At 40.7% G+C, this 16,743-nt stretch overlaps 1 protein-coding gene across 4 annotated transcripts in view; it reads left to right on the top strand.

Moving 5' to 3' along the window:
• unc5a (unc-5 netrin receptor A) overlaps positions 1 to 16,743 on the top strand; it is a 263,498-nt gene that overhangs the window by 142,575 nt on the left and 104,180 nt on the right. For all 4 annotated transcript variants that reach the window (XM_048176234.1, XM_048176232.1, XM_048176231.1 and 1 more), the window contains exon 2: positions 2,699 to 2,920. In XM_048176234.1, coding sequence (XP_048032191.1) covers positions 2,699 to 2,920 — 222 coding nt within the window. The remainder of the gene's footprint in view (positions 1 to 2,698; positions 2,921 to 16,743) is intronic.

The raw sequence follows: 16,743 nt of genomic DNA, 5'->3' as shown, positions 1-16,743 counted from the left end.
ACACACTCTAAACTTGCAATCTAATATAATGTAATGTCATTCGCGCCCTGATCTGGCCCTTTTCCAAACAAGATGGTGTTTTCCTGATAATGTGCCCCTGGGCAAGCATTCCAAGGTTGTTAGTTTTCTTTTTCTTTTTTTCCCCCCTTTCCTCATGAAATCAAAATTGGAGTTTTGTTGATTTTGTTGATTTGCTTTGAATCTAATCTATATGCAAGCAAGTTATGGTTCACAGCTATTTGAACAAGCATTTCCATGGGGCCTAAAAACAGTCAAACAGAACAAAACACTGTAAAGAGAAACATGCCGAGGGAATAACTAATTATCAAAAGTGATCACTTTAAAAAATGAGTTCAGTCCTGAAGGCTATCAGACATGTAGTGTTTGTGTTTGTGTATGATGCACAATGGTGTGGGACCACCAGTATAAAGAGGGAGTAAACAGTGAGCTGAGGCTGCTTGATTGCTCTGGATTGTGGGCGGAAAAGGATAAATTAGCAATTCATTCTTAATTACGAAGACCAGAAAAACATTGCAGCTAACAAATGAAGCAACAAAATTACTGATAGAGTAGCGCTTCGTTTCCGTGCCGCGCAAAAGAGTCATTCTCCCTCCCGTCGCAGGGCCAAGCTCTGATTAATGATGATTTCTCATTGAATATCTCCACACATTTACGAATCCAACCGCCTCTGTGCTGCTTCCATAAATCCACACGGGGGAGAAACATTTCCGCCCACAAAGTCAGCCAGATCTTTGATCCGTAAACAGCAGGACGCACTCCTCACCTGATTGCGTCGCGCTACCGGGGGCCGTCGGAATAAAAAGCCAGTCGTCTCACGTTTAATGCGACGGCGGCCGTCAGTCAGTGAATGGCTGGCAGTCACGTCACTGCATTCAGCCTGGGCGTAATAAAGAGTTGAGTTAAAGCCCTGGATACAGGGCCCGCCGAGCATGTTTTGAAGTGCCGTGGTCATTCAGCAAGAGGGATTTATGGCCTGCAGTCCATCAGCTCTGATCTTAAAAGGCTGTGATTAACAGCAGAGAGAGTAGAGATGGGATTCAGCACCGCTGTAGGCAAACACTGACAAGGCCATACTACTCAGAAGCTTTTTACTCGGCCTGTTAACAAGGGGACTCACTCTCTAACCCACACACATTGTTTTTGTGTGTGTGGTGGAATATAGTAGCATATGTCTCTTTCAAGAGAAAATAAGACACTATATAGGGGCTCTTTAACCTCTTTTTGTTAAGCCCATAACAACTGATAATAGAACTTGAAATTGACTGATATCTAACTCTGATCCTTTAAATCTGTTATAAATACACTGCAAGAACTTTTTTAGTATCTCAAAATGACATTTTTTTCATCTTGTAAGAACTGATTTGTAAAATATTTCATCCTATGTCCTTCATAAAAAATACATAACTATATGAGGTCTCAGACTCTAGGTGAAGAAATACAATTAAATGTAATTAATTTTTACACGCTGAAAATGTTATTGATGTTATTTTCTACATTGTGTTTTTGCTGGAGTCAAACTAAAGCTGTTATCTACTGTTATCACATTTGTTACTGTTATCAAATCCTTTAATCTTTTTCTGTTTGTTTTATCTGCTCAGTATATTTGGCGGTTAATTTATTTGTAATAGAACAATAGAATAAGACTCTGTCCAGGGGGGTTTGAACCATTTTTAAGTCTAAACAACTGAACTTTGTCTTGAAACTGACTGATATTTAACTCTGATTATTTAAGTCTATTATAAATCTAAATATATATTTAAATCTGAGATATAAAGCATTTTTAATATTTAAAATCATATGACCTTCATAATACTCCAGGTCTGAGAGACTCCAAGTGTAAAAATATGAAGAAATGTAATACATTTTCACATGATACATTTTGTTGATACATTAATGCACTAAAATTAAATCTCATTTATGAAAAATTGTCTACTCTATGATTAAAATATAGTATGAAAGCTTTTTATTAGATCAGAGGTTGAATGGGAAATAATAGGTTCGTTTTTAAATTCCTGTGATTATTTTTACTTTTTGGGGTCTCTGGCAAATAAGAAAGAAAATCACTGAAAATATTGACTGTATTGGGCTTGCATTTGTGTATTTCTCATAGTGAGTTTGATATCAAGTTTTTTGCATTTAACATAATTTGATGTTAAATTATTTAAATTACATTTCAGATCAGTTCTTCTTGGTGATGTAAGTTGTTTACATTATTTATCAAACCTAGCCAGTCACTGCAACCTAATTAATATTCATGAGTTAACCCTTCACCATCTCCTGACATCACAGCCCACCCACTCGATCAGCCCATTCAAAGCCTCTTTGTCTTAGAATACAAACCAATTCCACTCAGGAAGCAAACCTTAGAAATACAAACCTATTTGCCACAAAGCAAGCCCGTTTAACACCACATCATTAGCATTATTTCTCAGACCTGCTGTAGCGGAGACGTTTTGTCAGCTGTGGTTGGCAGATTATTTGTATACTACTAAATACGGATGCACAGGATTAGCATTGCACTCAGGTGCGTGTCAAAAGCAATCTGTCCGCTCACGGGGTTCGGAGTGTGAAATTAAATCCGATTCACTCATTATCTCTTTGCGCTACTAAAAGGTTTTAGGCATCTGAACAAACCACAACCTGTTTCTGAAGTTTTTCATCTCGCTTGCTTTCACAGGTGGAGAGCACGCGGCCACTGTAACGCATCCACTTCCTGCGGCCTTCTCTGACCTGCTGCCACACTTCCTGGTGGAGCCTGATGATGTTTATATCGTTAAGAACAAGCCTGTGACCCTCACCTGCCGCTCGACCCCTGCCACTCAGATCTACTTCAAGTGCAATGGCGAATGGGTTCACCAGGATCAGCACTTGATCGAGCGTGATGTGGATCCTGCCACAGGTAGACCCGCTCCACACTCTTTTCGAGGTTGACAATAAAGCCGGCTGACCTGCAGCATTTATAAAATGGCACTGGAGAATAGGAGTGCCTATAAAGGATGCTTTCAAGATATGATGCTCTTTCTTCTTCTGTAGTGTAGTAACAAAATACAAGGGCTTCCTTCAAGGCAATTTTCAAAATGTCTTCTGCCCATATCATGAACAGAGCTAGTTCTGTTGCATTAGTGTACTGTGTATCATGAATTGCTGGCTTAGTTTGGAAAGTCTTGATTTTGCTTTTGGTGTCTCAGAAAAGGTTTTCATACTTGAATGTTCAAAAAACACCTTATTTTTCACATATTTGACATTGTTCAGTAACGCTGTGTTTAGTTACGGTCTCTATGAAGCCCCTGAAGCACAATGTGCTCTGATTGGTCAGCTGGCCTATTGTGTTGTGATTGGTCAACCGCTTGGAGCGTGTTTTGGAAATGTCGTGCCACTTTATCATAACCACGAGTTTCAACACTGCTAACGCAACAGAACCAGGCCTTGTCCCCCCTTTTTTTTTTTATGATTTATTTGGTGGATGCCTTGGTGCAGGAATTATTTAAATGAGAAATATTGTGACATATTTTCATGGACAAAAACTCGACTACAGTTTAGGCATTTCAGGGGGTTCAGAAACCATGTTTACTGATATAGAGAATAACTCCCTTTGGAGTAGACTTTGTGCTTTGTAGCTTTGCAGACACTTTCCCATGCTTAAACAGCAGCAATTCACACTAAAGAAGGTTGAAAATGTAAAAAGCATGCCAGTCCTCTTCAACAAATGTAGTTAAATAATATTTTTATAATCTTATTCAGGGTTCTAAATTAACTTTTTTGATCACCAGCCAATGTGGCTGGTAACTTTCTAAGTTTATTGTTTTTTCTTTCACGTATATGCTAAGGTGACCAGATTTCTGAAATGGACATTTCCTATTTGAGTGGTCAAAATATCACCGAAATCTCATTTGTTATTAACTATTAATAAAAAAAAGGGGACAATACATTTTTGAATGTTTTTGTTTTTTAATTGTTAATAAGTTAATAAACCCTAATAAGTTGAGACTACTTTAATTTTATTATTAGGACTTTTGGTCTGGTTTTAATACAATTCACCAAAAAACAATAACACTGTTAACCAAGCCTAACTAAAAAAGTTATCATCAATATTTTTATTTATTTTATTAATTTAATATTTTTAACATTTATTATTGAATTTAATATTTTCATTTTCATGAGCTGTTTATAGGCTACTGTACAGAAATTAGAACTTTTTAAACTTTTAACTATTTTTAACTATTATTCTGCATTTTAGACTCATTTTAAGCACTAAGTTGCAAGTGTATTATTATTTTATTATAATTGTTTTATTTATTCATATCTGAGTGTACCTTCACCTCGTGATACAGTTAAGACGCGTGAGCAAATTTCTGCTTTGTGACTGAGGACGTTTAAATAGTCCAAAACAATCCCACACCTTGTTTAAGCTCTGTTATAAAACACATAACCGTATTATTTTAATTTAACATGAATAGTATGTTACTACGTTACCTTAAAAGTTTAAACCAATAGCGATGTTTCTTTTGATAACTGATGATAATGGCGCTCTGCTCTGGTCCAGGTTACGTTCTTCATGAAGTAGCGGCGTGCACGCGATCAAGTGTAGCAGTGACAGTTATTTTGAACGAGCTATAAAACGGGGGCATCACCGGCCAAACTGGCTAGTAAGTTTTATTAACACCCGCCAAAATGAATTTTAACCCCCTTTTTTGGCGAGTTGGCGGGTGTTAATTTAGAACCCTGATCTTATTTAATAATAAAGTCACAATCCTTTGCTTTACAGTGATTTAAAGGTCCCGTTCTTCGTGATCCCATGTTTCAAACTTTAGTTAGTGTGTAATGTTGTTGTTAGAGTATAAATAAAATCTGTAAAATTTTAAAGCTCAAAGTTCAATGCCAAGCGATATTTTATTTAACAGAAGTCGCCTACATCGAACGGCCAGTTTGGACTACATCCCTCTACTTCCTTCTTTAATGACGTCACTAAAACAGTTTTTTGACTAACCTCCGCCCACAGGAATACACAAGAGTTGCGTTTGTAGAGTGTGTTTGTCGCCATGTCGTCGAAACACTGTTATTTTCATCCTGCAGTCCAATCACCGGGTCTGATTCCGGCTCAAATTGATAGGGTAAAATTAAAGACATGTTTACAATAACACTGAGCGCGTGCATCTCCACATTATGGTAAGAGGCGTGACCTTTCCGGGCAAGGTTCGCTAAGCTGCTGTCGAATCACAACACAGGAACCGCTGGCACAATCAGAACTCGTTACGTATTTCTGAAGGAGGGACTTCATAGAACAAGGAAGTCATCAGCCCGTTTTTATGACAGTGGAAACAGCGGTATACAGATAAGTAAATTATGTGAAAAATACTGTGTTTTTTTACACACGAAACATGAACACATGTTATATTGCACACTATAAACACAATCAAAGCTTCAAAAAACCACGAAAAACGGGACCTTTAACCATTATTACGAGATGTTGCTATGCACAAAGTGAAAACTTTTGTAAAATGGCAGAAATAGCAGCATTATTCAAGACTAGTGTTATATTTATGTATAATAACCATTTAGATTAGCCATAGGCTGTTCATGGTTTCCAAGCAACATAAAGGTCAAAGCTCATTCTATAAACTTGGCACACTAATATATAAGTATTAGGGTAACACATTGGAAGCTAGATGTTTTATTGTATCTGCTCAATATAGTTTGGGTGTTAATTTAATTGTAATAGTGGCATTAATTTGAATGTTTGATGCTGTTAACGTTGTAATTATATTTCAAACAGCTGTAGTGTTTTGTTGTCAAGCAAGATTCTTTCCCCTGCAGAATCATATGACTCTTCCTCATCAAAGCTATTTCATTGGCCGAGACAACTTTTAATTAATTATAGAGTTACATTGTAATTATTTATGAAAACATGTTTGTGTATTTTAAATTAAATATAACGCATGACATATTACTGAAACATTTCAGTTGTGTCTGTTTTCAGAAGCATTCCGGTTTTGCTAATAGCTTAGCATAGTGCTAACAGCATTGAGGAAGGATAGGATTCTGTGAGGGAATACATTTTGCACGACATTGGTGTAAATATAGTGAAGAGTTGATGCTCACTGTTGTTTTACGATGCATTCTGTGAATTTCTAGGAGATGTTTCGGTGCTTTGAACTATTTTAACAATAGAACTAAACATGACTGACTCCCTGTGCAACAAATACTATTGTACTAGAGATGGATTGAGACAGCTTATATCAATGTGCTATGATACTGTGTTTCTTGGCAACTACAGTATAAGTGGTCCCTGTGGTCGTTCTAATGACTTATGATACTTGGCAGAAGAATTGTTTGTTATTATTATTAAATGTAACTCTTTATTGAACATTGGTGTCTTTTTAACTGCAGATTTTTTTTTATGAAAGCAATAAGCCACTCGTGGCCGCATGTCCGAGAACACTGTTTTACGTCTTCAAATGTGATTTTAAGGCTAGAACTATGTTTATTTTTTAAAACAAAAACAAAACAAAAAAAACAATTGAAGTCCAGCACGGTTTCTCTTTTAAAGACAGCTTTATGTTGTTATTCCTCATTGGAATCACTCTTTCCCCTCAGAGAACAGTTGTAGCCAGAGATGTGGCCGATTTGTTTTGTTTTGTTTTGTTTTGTTTTGTTTTGTTTTGTTTTGTTCAGCTTTACCTGTTCTTATGTGGACGCACTGTGTTTTCACTTGTCTCATGATTGATTGGGATCTGCTGACAAGTACTCAGTTCTACTTCCTACAGTATTGTTCCTAGCGTCAATAGTATAAAAGAATTTCCTAAAGGGCTTTCTGTCTCTCCCATTCACCGTCTTCCCCTGGTTCTCTCAGGAGGAGGAGGCGGGGACGGCTCGTCAGAATTCAGCAAGCGGATGTTTGTGTGTTTGTTTGACGCTCCTTGGCAGAGGCAGCGTAGGGGCATAGGGATGCACGTCACGCGTGTGCTAGGATTCAGAAGTGATCTGTAACTTAAAACCTCCAATTCACAGCGTGACAGCTGATTGGGAGAGCTGACGTGCGGATGACATGCTGCGGAGGAGCTGCAACAATTTTCAGGGGAATGTCGCATTTCTTAAGATGGAGGATGTGCCGCTAGGTATTAGAGCAGACAGGCATAAACTCCTGTCATCTGTCTATAACACATGCACGCGCTAGACTATTAGCATTCAGTTTCTTTTGTTAGACAGTACATTGTGTTTATTTATTTAGCGGTGAGTCGCACTGTGAATGCATACGCACATTCTTCATTCACCGATGTGAAGTCGGTTAGTCGGTTTGACTGTCACCCACATCACTTACTTAGTGTATGTTTTGCCCACTGGAAATATTATGACACTTCGGACCATGTTTACTAGATCACAACATATTAAAAACAACAGATTCAACACAGAAACAACGGTTTCGTCAGATTTTAATGGCCATTGCAATGTTGCTTTCCCTGTACTGCCAAAAATATAAAATGAAAAATAATATTTTAATATAAGCTAAGACAATCGAGGTGAATCGGGTAAAAAAAAAAATAAATAAAAAAAATATATATATGATATCTAGTTTTATCATTCTATAAATGGCCTGAAAAGAAAAAAAGAAAAAAAGGTCTTTTATGAATAAAATGATGTGTACATGCTGGGTTGTTTCAAACCCATGTTTGGGTCAAATATGGACAAACCCAACCATTGGTTTAGATTTTTTTTTTTTTTTAAACCCAACGGTTAGGCTTGTCCATATTTGACCCAGACTTAAAACAACCCAGCATGTACAGACGCAAATAAAGTGCAATAAAATAAACTTTTAGGGCCAGATTTACTAAACAGGGCAAATTAGCGTGAGAGCGCAATTCCAAAAAAGTACAGATGGGAGTGGAATGTTCTGCATGTGATATACTGATGACATGTAAATTAAAGAACACCGATGCAGCCTGATCATTTCCATAATGACCAATGCAATCTACCAAGATCAAGGCATATTAGCGTCTGGTTTAAGACACGTTTTTTGGGTGATTGCAAAAAAAAAAAAAATTGACTAGCGCAAACCTTAGTAAATCACCTTTCATGAATCATTTAAAAACTCTTCTTCCATAAATTTTGCGTCTGAAAGGGAAACTCCTACAAATGCATATGCAATAAGGTCAGCTGCAAAAATAACTGTCCATACCTTTTCAGTGCTATTTTTTTTTTTTTCTTTAGTAAATCCTGACAGTAGTTTTGTAATGGCAAAAGACGGTTTGCAAACTATTAGTAAATCTGGCCTTTAAAAGTAAATTGTGCATGCTTTCTTTCCACTAACAATAACACATTATGAATTATGAAAGAGCCCAACACAACCCAAAATCTCAAAACTGACCAGTGCTTGAAATTTTATTTATTTATTTATTTTTTTTGCCTGTAGTGAGACCATAGATTGACTATGACACTTTATTTTAGGGCCTTTTAACTAGTTTCTTATTAGCATGCATATTACTAGAATATTGGCTTTTTATTAGTACTTATTAAACACACATATTAATGCCTTATTCTGCATGACCTTATTCTACATTCTTAATCCTACCCAATACCTAAACTTAACAACTACCTTACTAACTATTAATAAGCAGTAAATTAGGAGTTTATTGAGGGAAAAGTTGTAGTTAATAGTTTAGATCTGTTCCCTATTTTAAAGTGTTTCCGACAAATTTAATCACTGTGTATTCTCTGAAAAAAGTCTCATTTTATTTTTCATGTTCTTGTATGGTAGCTTGTTTCCACCACGGATAAAGTAATTTGAAAGATAATTGTTTCACAGTTATGACTTTATAACTCTTGCAACTTTATATATTCTGAAGGGGAAAAAAATCAGTATTGTGAGATGTAAACTCGCAATGACTAGGAAAAAAAAGTCAGTAAGATTAAAGTCATTGTAAGATAAAAAGTTGCAATTACCTCTTTTATTTTTTATTCAGTGGTGGAAACAAGCTTCTATATTGTTGGATGTTTGGATAATTAGCTTTTTTAAAAATAGAATGCTTTTTAATGCATTTTAATCCTGAAGAAGAATATTTTGCAGTATGTTAGCTGACTTCAGTAACTGTCATTCTGTTTGAATACATTCCGCTGTCAACAGTGAGACAGTACAAGGTCTCAACATGACACCCCATTCCCCTTGCCACTGTGTTGCTGATGAATGGGCAACGTTTGGCCAGAGATGAAGGACAAACAGATGTCCAACGGTATAGGTTTCCGAAGGTACCCACATTGATCTCTTCCAACTTCCACATTGTGCTGTCAGCAGTGTTTTGAAAGGCGAGCAGTGGGAGGCATCATCTCCTGTGTAGTTTCACAAAGTCTGGCTCAAAGTTAGAGCTGGGAAGTAAACTAGACTTCTGACTTTTTCTTTTGAATAGATAAACAACTCAAACATATGTCAGCTCATTGAAGCGGAGAGTACAAAGTAGTTCCACTTGTCTTGCCAGCTCAGGTGCAAAGGAAATCAGTGTTGTATGGATGTTGTGTCTTAGGTAGTGTCGTTGTCCTGAATATGCTTTTGTCTTTAGTCGTCATGGCATTTACATTTTATATGTAGTAAATGCTGTAATCCAAAGTGTTATACAATTGAGGAAATGCTACAACAACAGAGATTCATACCTGATGCTACTGGATGTCTTTATTTTTACATAGTTTTACATTCTCTTCCTCCTCCATCACTGATTTTTTTTATTTTATTTATTTATTTATTTTTTTATTGCGTTCTTAGTGCTTTCTTTTTTTACTTTATATATCCAATTGAGTAAAAACCCATAAAACTAATCAAATAAAATATATATTCTCTGTAATTAATTGCAGTTGTATTTTGTTTTTAGGGTGCTTAAATATTCTACAGGACAAAAATTCAAGAAACCAAGTATGTGGTACAGGATATTTTTAGTGGATTTTATTTTACTAAATTATATCTATGCAGTAGTTATATTCCATTTATGCACTTTTTGAGCATTGACCTGAAAATGACAATTCTTGAATGCTTTGGAGCTCAGACTTCAGTTTCATCTTTTTTTTTTTTTTTAAAGACGACACTTAGCAGATCATTGTCGAAGTGGAAAAAAAATAAATAAAAAAGTGAACTTAAGTTATAGAATTTTACATTATCCAAAATGCTCAAATAATATTTTCAAATTTTATATGAAATTGTCACGATCACCTGTGAGAGTGCCTTCAGCCTCTAGAGGGCACTCCTTCCCGGACTCATTGTTTCACTCATTTCATGAACTACATTTCCCATATACACTCCCTGGACTTATTACCATTCATCATTGCACCCAGCTGTTTTGTGTTTGTTAATTAGTGTTTGTCTATTTAATCTCAGTTGTGTCTGTCCCTGGTTGTGGTTCGTTGTATTTGTTACGTGCACTGTTTATATCTCTGGCTTGTTGTTTTGTGGACTGATTACCTGGATTTTGACCTCTTGCCTGCCTTGGATTACGTTTCTGGACTCCCAATAAATACTTATGCTGCACTTGGATCTGTTACATCTTGTTCTTGTGCACCCGTGACAGAACGAACCACCACTATGCAAGGATCCAGCAGCAGGAGACTCCGGTCATCAGTGGGGGCTGAGGAGGCTCAGGCCCTTTTGGCGACTCTCCGCCAGAGGAGAATGGGAGTGCGGGCATTCGTCCAGAAGTTTTGGTCACGGGCGGAGGGGTATGGTCTCTCTGATACGGTCCTCAAAGACACTATTAATAACTGTCTGGATAGACCTCTGCCGCAGTGGGAGATGGAGCTGGTAAGGGGGTTAAACTTTTGGAATTTCTCCAATTACCTGCATCTGCGTGGGAATGGGCCGCTTCGACTACCTCCAGCACCCGCTCCAGCCCGTGTGCCCGCTCCAGCCCGTGTGTCCTTTCCAAGGCCTGCTCCAGTCCATGAGTGCGTCCCAGCCCGTGAATCCGCTTCAGAGGCCTCAGAGGAGGTTGGCACTGAGTCTCCGCTTCCCACATCTAAAAGGAGGAAGAGGAGGAGGAAGGCTTCCATTCCCCAAAACCCAGAGGCCTTTCCAGAGCCCGCTCCAGCCAGTGAGTCCACTCTAGAGCCCGCTCCAGCCAGTGAGTCCACTCCAGAGCCCGCTCCAGCCAGTGAGTCCACTCCAGAGCCCGCTCCAGCCAGTGAGTCCACTCCAGAGCCCGCTCCAGCCAGTGAGTCCACTCCAGAGCCCGCTCCAGCCAGTGAGTCCACTCCAGAGCCCGCTCCAGCCAGTGGCCACTCCAGCCCGCTCAGCCAGTGAGTCACAGAGCCCGCTCCAGCCAGTGAGTCCACTCCAGAGCCCGCTCCAGCCAGTGAGTCCACTCCAGAGCCGCTCCAGCAGTGAGTCACTCCAGAGCCCGCTCCAGCCAGTGAGTCCACTCCAGAGCCCGCTCCAGCCAGTGAGTCCACTCCAGAGCCCGCTCCAGCCAGTGAGTCCACTCCAGAGCCCGCTCCAGCCAGTGAGTCCACTCCAGAGCCCGCTCCAGCCAGTGAGTCCACTCCAGTCTCGCATGCTCTCCCTGTCAGTCCCGTGATGGCCAGGAGGGCTGTCTTCACTTTTTATATTTTGGCTGTCTTGCGTGCCTGGAGGATGCACTCAGAACAGCCCGAGCCCGCTTCAGCCAGTGAGTCCACTCCAGCCAGTGAGTCCACTCCAGCCAGTGAGTCCACTCCAGCCAGTGAGTCCACTCCAGCCAGTGAGTCCACTCCAGAGCCCGCTCCAGCCAGTGAGTCCGCTCCAGCCAGTGAGTCCACTCCAGAGCCCGCTCCAGTCAGTGAGTCCACTCCAGAGCCCGCTCCAGTCAGTGAGTCCACTCCAGAGCCCGCTCCAGCCAGTGAGTCCGCTCCAGCCAGTGAGTCCACTCCAGCCAGTGAGTCCACTCCAGAGCCCGCTTCAGTCAGTGAGTCCATTCCAGAGCCCGCTTCAGTCAGTGAGTCCATTCCAGAGCCCGCTTCAGTCAGTGAGTCCGCTCCAGCCAGTGAGTCCACTCCAGAGCCCGCTCCAGCCAGTGAGTCCGCTCCAGCCAGTGAGTCCACTCCAGAGCCCGCTCCAGTCAGTGAGTCCACTCCAGAGCCCGCTCCAGTCAGTGAGTCCACTCCAGAGCCCGCTCCAGCCAGTGAGTCCGCTCCAGCCAGTGAGTCCGCTCCAGCCAGTGAGTCCGCTTCAGCCAGTGGCTCTACTACTGAGCCCGCTCCAGCCAGTGGCTCTACTACTGAGCCCGCTCCAGCCAGTGGCTCTACTACTGAGCCCGCTCCAGCCAGTGAGTCCACTACAGAGCCCGCTCCAGCCAGTGAGTCCACTCCAGAGCCCGCTCCAGCCAGTGAGTCTACTACAGAGCCCGCTCCAGCCAGTGAGTCTACTACAGAGCCCGCTCCAGCCAGTGAGTCTACTACAGAGCCCGCTCCAGCCAGTGAGTCTACTACAGAGCATGCTGCCGTCCCAGAGCAGCCCCAGCCTGAGCACGCTGCCGTCCCAGAGCAGCCCCAGCCTGAGCACGCTGCCGTCCCAGAGCAGCCCCAGCCTGGGCACGCTGCCGTCCCAGAGCAGCCCCAGTCTGAGCCCGCTGCCGTCCCTGAGTCCTCCGCTCTCCCTGATACGGCCACGGAGACCGTTACCGAGCTGTCCGCTCCCCTTGATACGGCCACGGAGGCCGTCACCGAGCTGTCCGCTCTCTCTGATACGGCCACGGAGGCCGTCACCGAGCTGTCCGCTCTCCCTGATATGGCCATGAAGCACCCTTGGCCTACTGCCCTGCCGCCGTCCAAGCCTTCTGCTCTGCCGCCACCGCCCAGATCTTCTGTCCTGCCGCCGTCAACCAAGCCGTCTGTCCTGCCACCGTCGTCCAGGCTTCCTGCCCTGCTGCCACTGCCCCGGCCGTTGGAACCGTTGGAACCCGCCTGGTCAGTTCCGCCAGCACCGCCCTGGCACTCAGCCAGGATTCCAGAGGCGCTGGCACCAGCCTGGTCAGTTCCTCCAGCACCACCCTGGCACCCAGCCAGGACTCTAGAACCGCTGGAACCAGCCTGGTCAGTTCCTCCAGCACCACCCTGGCTATCAGTTGGGGACCCTGGATCTGGCCCACCATCCCTCCCCCTGATCCTCCTCCTGTCCACCTCCCTCCTGAGTTTTTTTTTTTTTTTTTTTTTTTTTTTTGTGTTTTTGTTTTTTGTCTGGTGGAGCGTCTGGTAGCCGCTCCTTTGAGGGGGGGTAATGTCACGATCACCTGTGAGAGTGCCTTCAGCCTCTAGAGGGCACTCCTTCCCGGACTCATTGTTTCACTCATTTCATGAACTACATTTCCCATATACACTCCCTGGACTTATTACCATTCATCATTGCACCCAGCTGTTTTGTGTTTGTTAATTAGTGTTTGTCTATTTAATCTCAGTTGTGTCTGTCCCTGGTTGTGGTTCGTTGTATTTGTTACGTGCACTGTTTATATCTCTGGCTTGTTGTTTTGTGGACTGATTACCTGGATTTTGACCTCTTGCCTGCCTTGGATTACGTTTCTGGACTCCCCAATAAATACTTATGCTGCACTTGGATCTGTTACATCTTGTTCTTGTGCACCCGTGACAGAAATGGATCAATATCGCGCACGATTATCGCCGACATTTAATGCCTCCTGACTAAACAAAGGGCGCCAATGTGAGTGTGCACACCGACACAAAAAACGGCAGGTGTAAAAGCATCATTTTAAAAAAAAAAAACGCCTCTGGTTCGTTTTTTTGGTTTGGCGCGTCGCGTTAAAAACTGGCAGACCAATGAGAGTGGCGCTTTTGTTCACGTGCCTGGAGATGCTGAATTTACAGTAAAACACAACTTGGTGGCGCTCAAGCACAAAACGGTCTTGCCGAGCACACATTGATACCAAGAAGACAAAGAGAAAATTAGTAGACGAGGAAGATCCCTACAAAATATCCCTGTGTCTCAAACAGCTCCATAGCTTCCTAGGTCGTGTATCAGTATACCGTGTAAATGAATGTGGCCGACTCCCTGATCAGTGCCTTGACTACTGAACTAGGGAGCTGATTGAGACGCACGCTATGGGTGCTTTGCCAGTTCTTGGCCACACCAATAGATGTGTATTATTTCTGTATTTTTACTGTTTGTTTTTTTCTTTTACTTTCAAGAAATATAGTTGAGAATCTTTATTTCATAAATATGTTTATTTGCACTACCGTTTCTGACTACCATCTCTCATATGTCATGTATATGCCATTTTATATCTGCATTTGCATCTTCTTTAACTTTACTAATATCATAAATATGTTTATTTGCACTACCGTTAAGCACAAACGCCATATACTGTCAGGGAGTGAATTTGCATGTTCACTCTGCGCATCGCCAGTGAAAATCGCTTGGGTATGAACTAGTGTTGTCACGGTACCAAAATTCCAGTAGTCGGTACCGATACCATGAAAATTTTACGGTTCTCGGTACCAATTTCGGTACCACAGTAAAATCTATTGGAACTATTTTACTATTTTATATAGCCTATTTTAAAAACATTAAATATGATTTGGAGTGTGTGTGTTTGTGTGTGTGTGTATATATAGGCTACCTCAATGAAATAAATTTTGAAAAAATATATATATATATATATATATATAAAAAAAAAATAATTAAATGCTTAAACATCCATTGTGTACTGTTGAAAAAAACAGCATATGCTATTTTGAAGCTGTATGCTGGTCAAATGCTGGTCCTAAACTGGTCCTGCTGGTCCATACTAGTCCTAAGCTGGTCCTGGACCAGCATAAACCAGCTCAAACCAGCATACCAGCTTCAAAATATACTTTACCAGCATATGCTGTTTTTTCAACAGGGGTAACAGACGTGCGTGTTTATTTTAGCTATTCCGTCAGAGAAACAACACACTACAGCCTGTAAAACTATGAAATAAATATCGATAAATAATTGTAACCTAAATAATAAGAAAGTTAAATATTATTTCAAAAAGCATTCGTTATTTATTTCCACACAAAGACGCGTCATATAGCCAAAGTCCCGTTATTACTTTGATATAGCCGCTTTGCGCTTTGAGAGGGATGTGGGACACGAGCAGGAAAGAGACCATTTCTCTTTAATAATATCTTCGTTATCTCCTGATGTTACAAACAACTGACACTTGTTGTAAAAGGTCTGAAGAACGTGTTTTATCCTCTGCAGGGGCAAGACATTCAGGCTATGTTTGATTTAGCGCTGCCAGAGAAAACGAAAGTAAAGAATCACTAGCGTGTGTGAAACGCGCTATACAAATAAACTTGACGCGCCTTATAAAGTCTAATAACAAGCACAAACTCTGTTAAATAGAAACTGAAGTGCAAGCAAAAAGGTTTCTGTCCTACGGTGTTTTTTCTACTTTACCACAGTAAATAATGCGAATAGCCGAATGCGAACGAAAGAAACGTTATAATCCCCTGCGTGAGTGAAGATTTTGGGAAAAGAAACAGACTCACGCACCTCTCTTATTCGGCATTAACCAAAATGTTTCCATGGCTGCGATGTCACATTTAATTGCTAACCTATTATTTCTTCTGTAAACAAAGCTTTGTGCTTCACTCGTGTCATATTCAAGTAAATACTGGCACAGCCCTATCAGTGGGTACCGAATATACCCGGATTCTCGGTACTACCGGTACTACCGGTACTACAGAAATGTTGGTATCGTCACATTTTCAAAATTTCAGTACCGACTTGGTACCGAAGTACCGGTACTTTGGACAACACTAGTATGAACACAAAAAAGTCTCGAAAAACGCTGGCGATAAACGCATGCGTCCGTATTTGTTCGGTGTGTGTGTGTATAGGCCTTTACTGTGAGAAAATCAAAGCCATAAATCTTAGTAAGTTGTGTTCCAAATTTCAGTTTGATCTCTCAAAAAATTAGCTTTTAGTAAGATTTTATTTGGGTGCAGTACCAAACATTTCCAATAGATGATAACCCCATTCATTCAAATAATTTCCATGTTGCTGTTGCTGTTGCTGTTGCTGCTGTTGTTGTTGTTGTTGTTGTTTTACATAGCAAGTGACAAAACCTTTAACAAATTTGTGTAAAAAAAAAAAAAAAAAAAAAAAAAATCTAAAATGTAAAAATCTTAAAAGTTACCAAAGAGCACCAGAGGGTAAATTTATTACTTATAAATATTTATTTAAATTATTTATAGTACAGAATTTCATTTATGCTGATTTAAGTAAGAAATCATGTCGAGACTAAATCATTTTTCTATAGCTGTATTAAAGTAATGAGCATGAGTTTGTTTCACATTAGAGTAACATGAATTTGGGCAAAAATGTGCTAAAATAATGTCACAATACAAAAAAAAAAAAAAAAATCCTTTCCCTTTTTAATTTTGTTGTGAAAAAATTACCTGGACATTTCTTAATGAGAACACCCCCCCCCCCCAACACACATACACACACACACACACACACACAATATCAATACGTTATATATGCTATCAATATTTTAAAATGTCACATCCTTCATCATGTTTCTGCCCTCATCATTAAGACTCAGACTGCTCAGAGTTCTTCATTCTTATCAGGGTTTCAGTCATCTGTACCTTGAGGCTGTTTGATCTCATCGAAGGAGAGTTTGCAAAAATCAAGTTATCGACAACTATTTGCTATCTGTCTGCTTGGTGCACGTCTCCCTTATATCTGCAGCGTTTACTCGAATGAAGAATAATGCAGTGATCTGTCCT

This window comes from Megalobrama amblycephala, linkage group LG23, assembly GCF_018812025.1.
Source record: "Megalobrama amblycephala isolate DHTTF-2021 linkage group LG23, ASM1881202v1, whole genome shotgun sequence".
Classification (NCBI taxonomy): Eukaryota; Metazoa; Chordata; class Actinopteri; order Cypriniformes; family Xenocyprididae; genus Megalobrama; species Megalobrama amblycephala.
The sequence above is the reverse complement of the archived record's forward strand: the minus strand, read 5'-3'. Positions and strand labels throughout refer to the sequence as shown.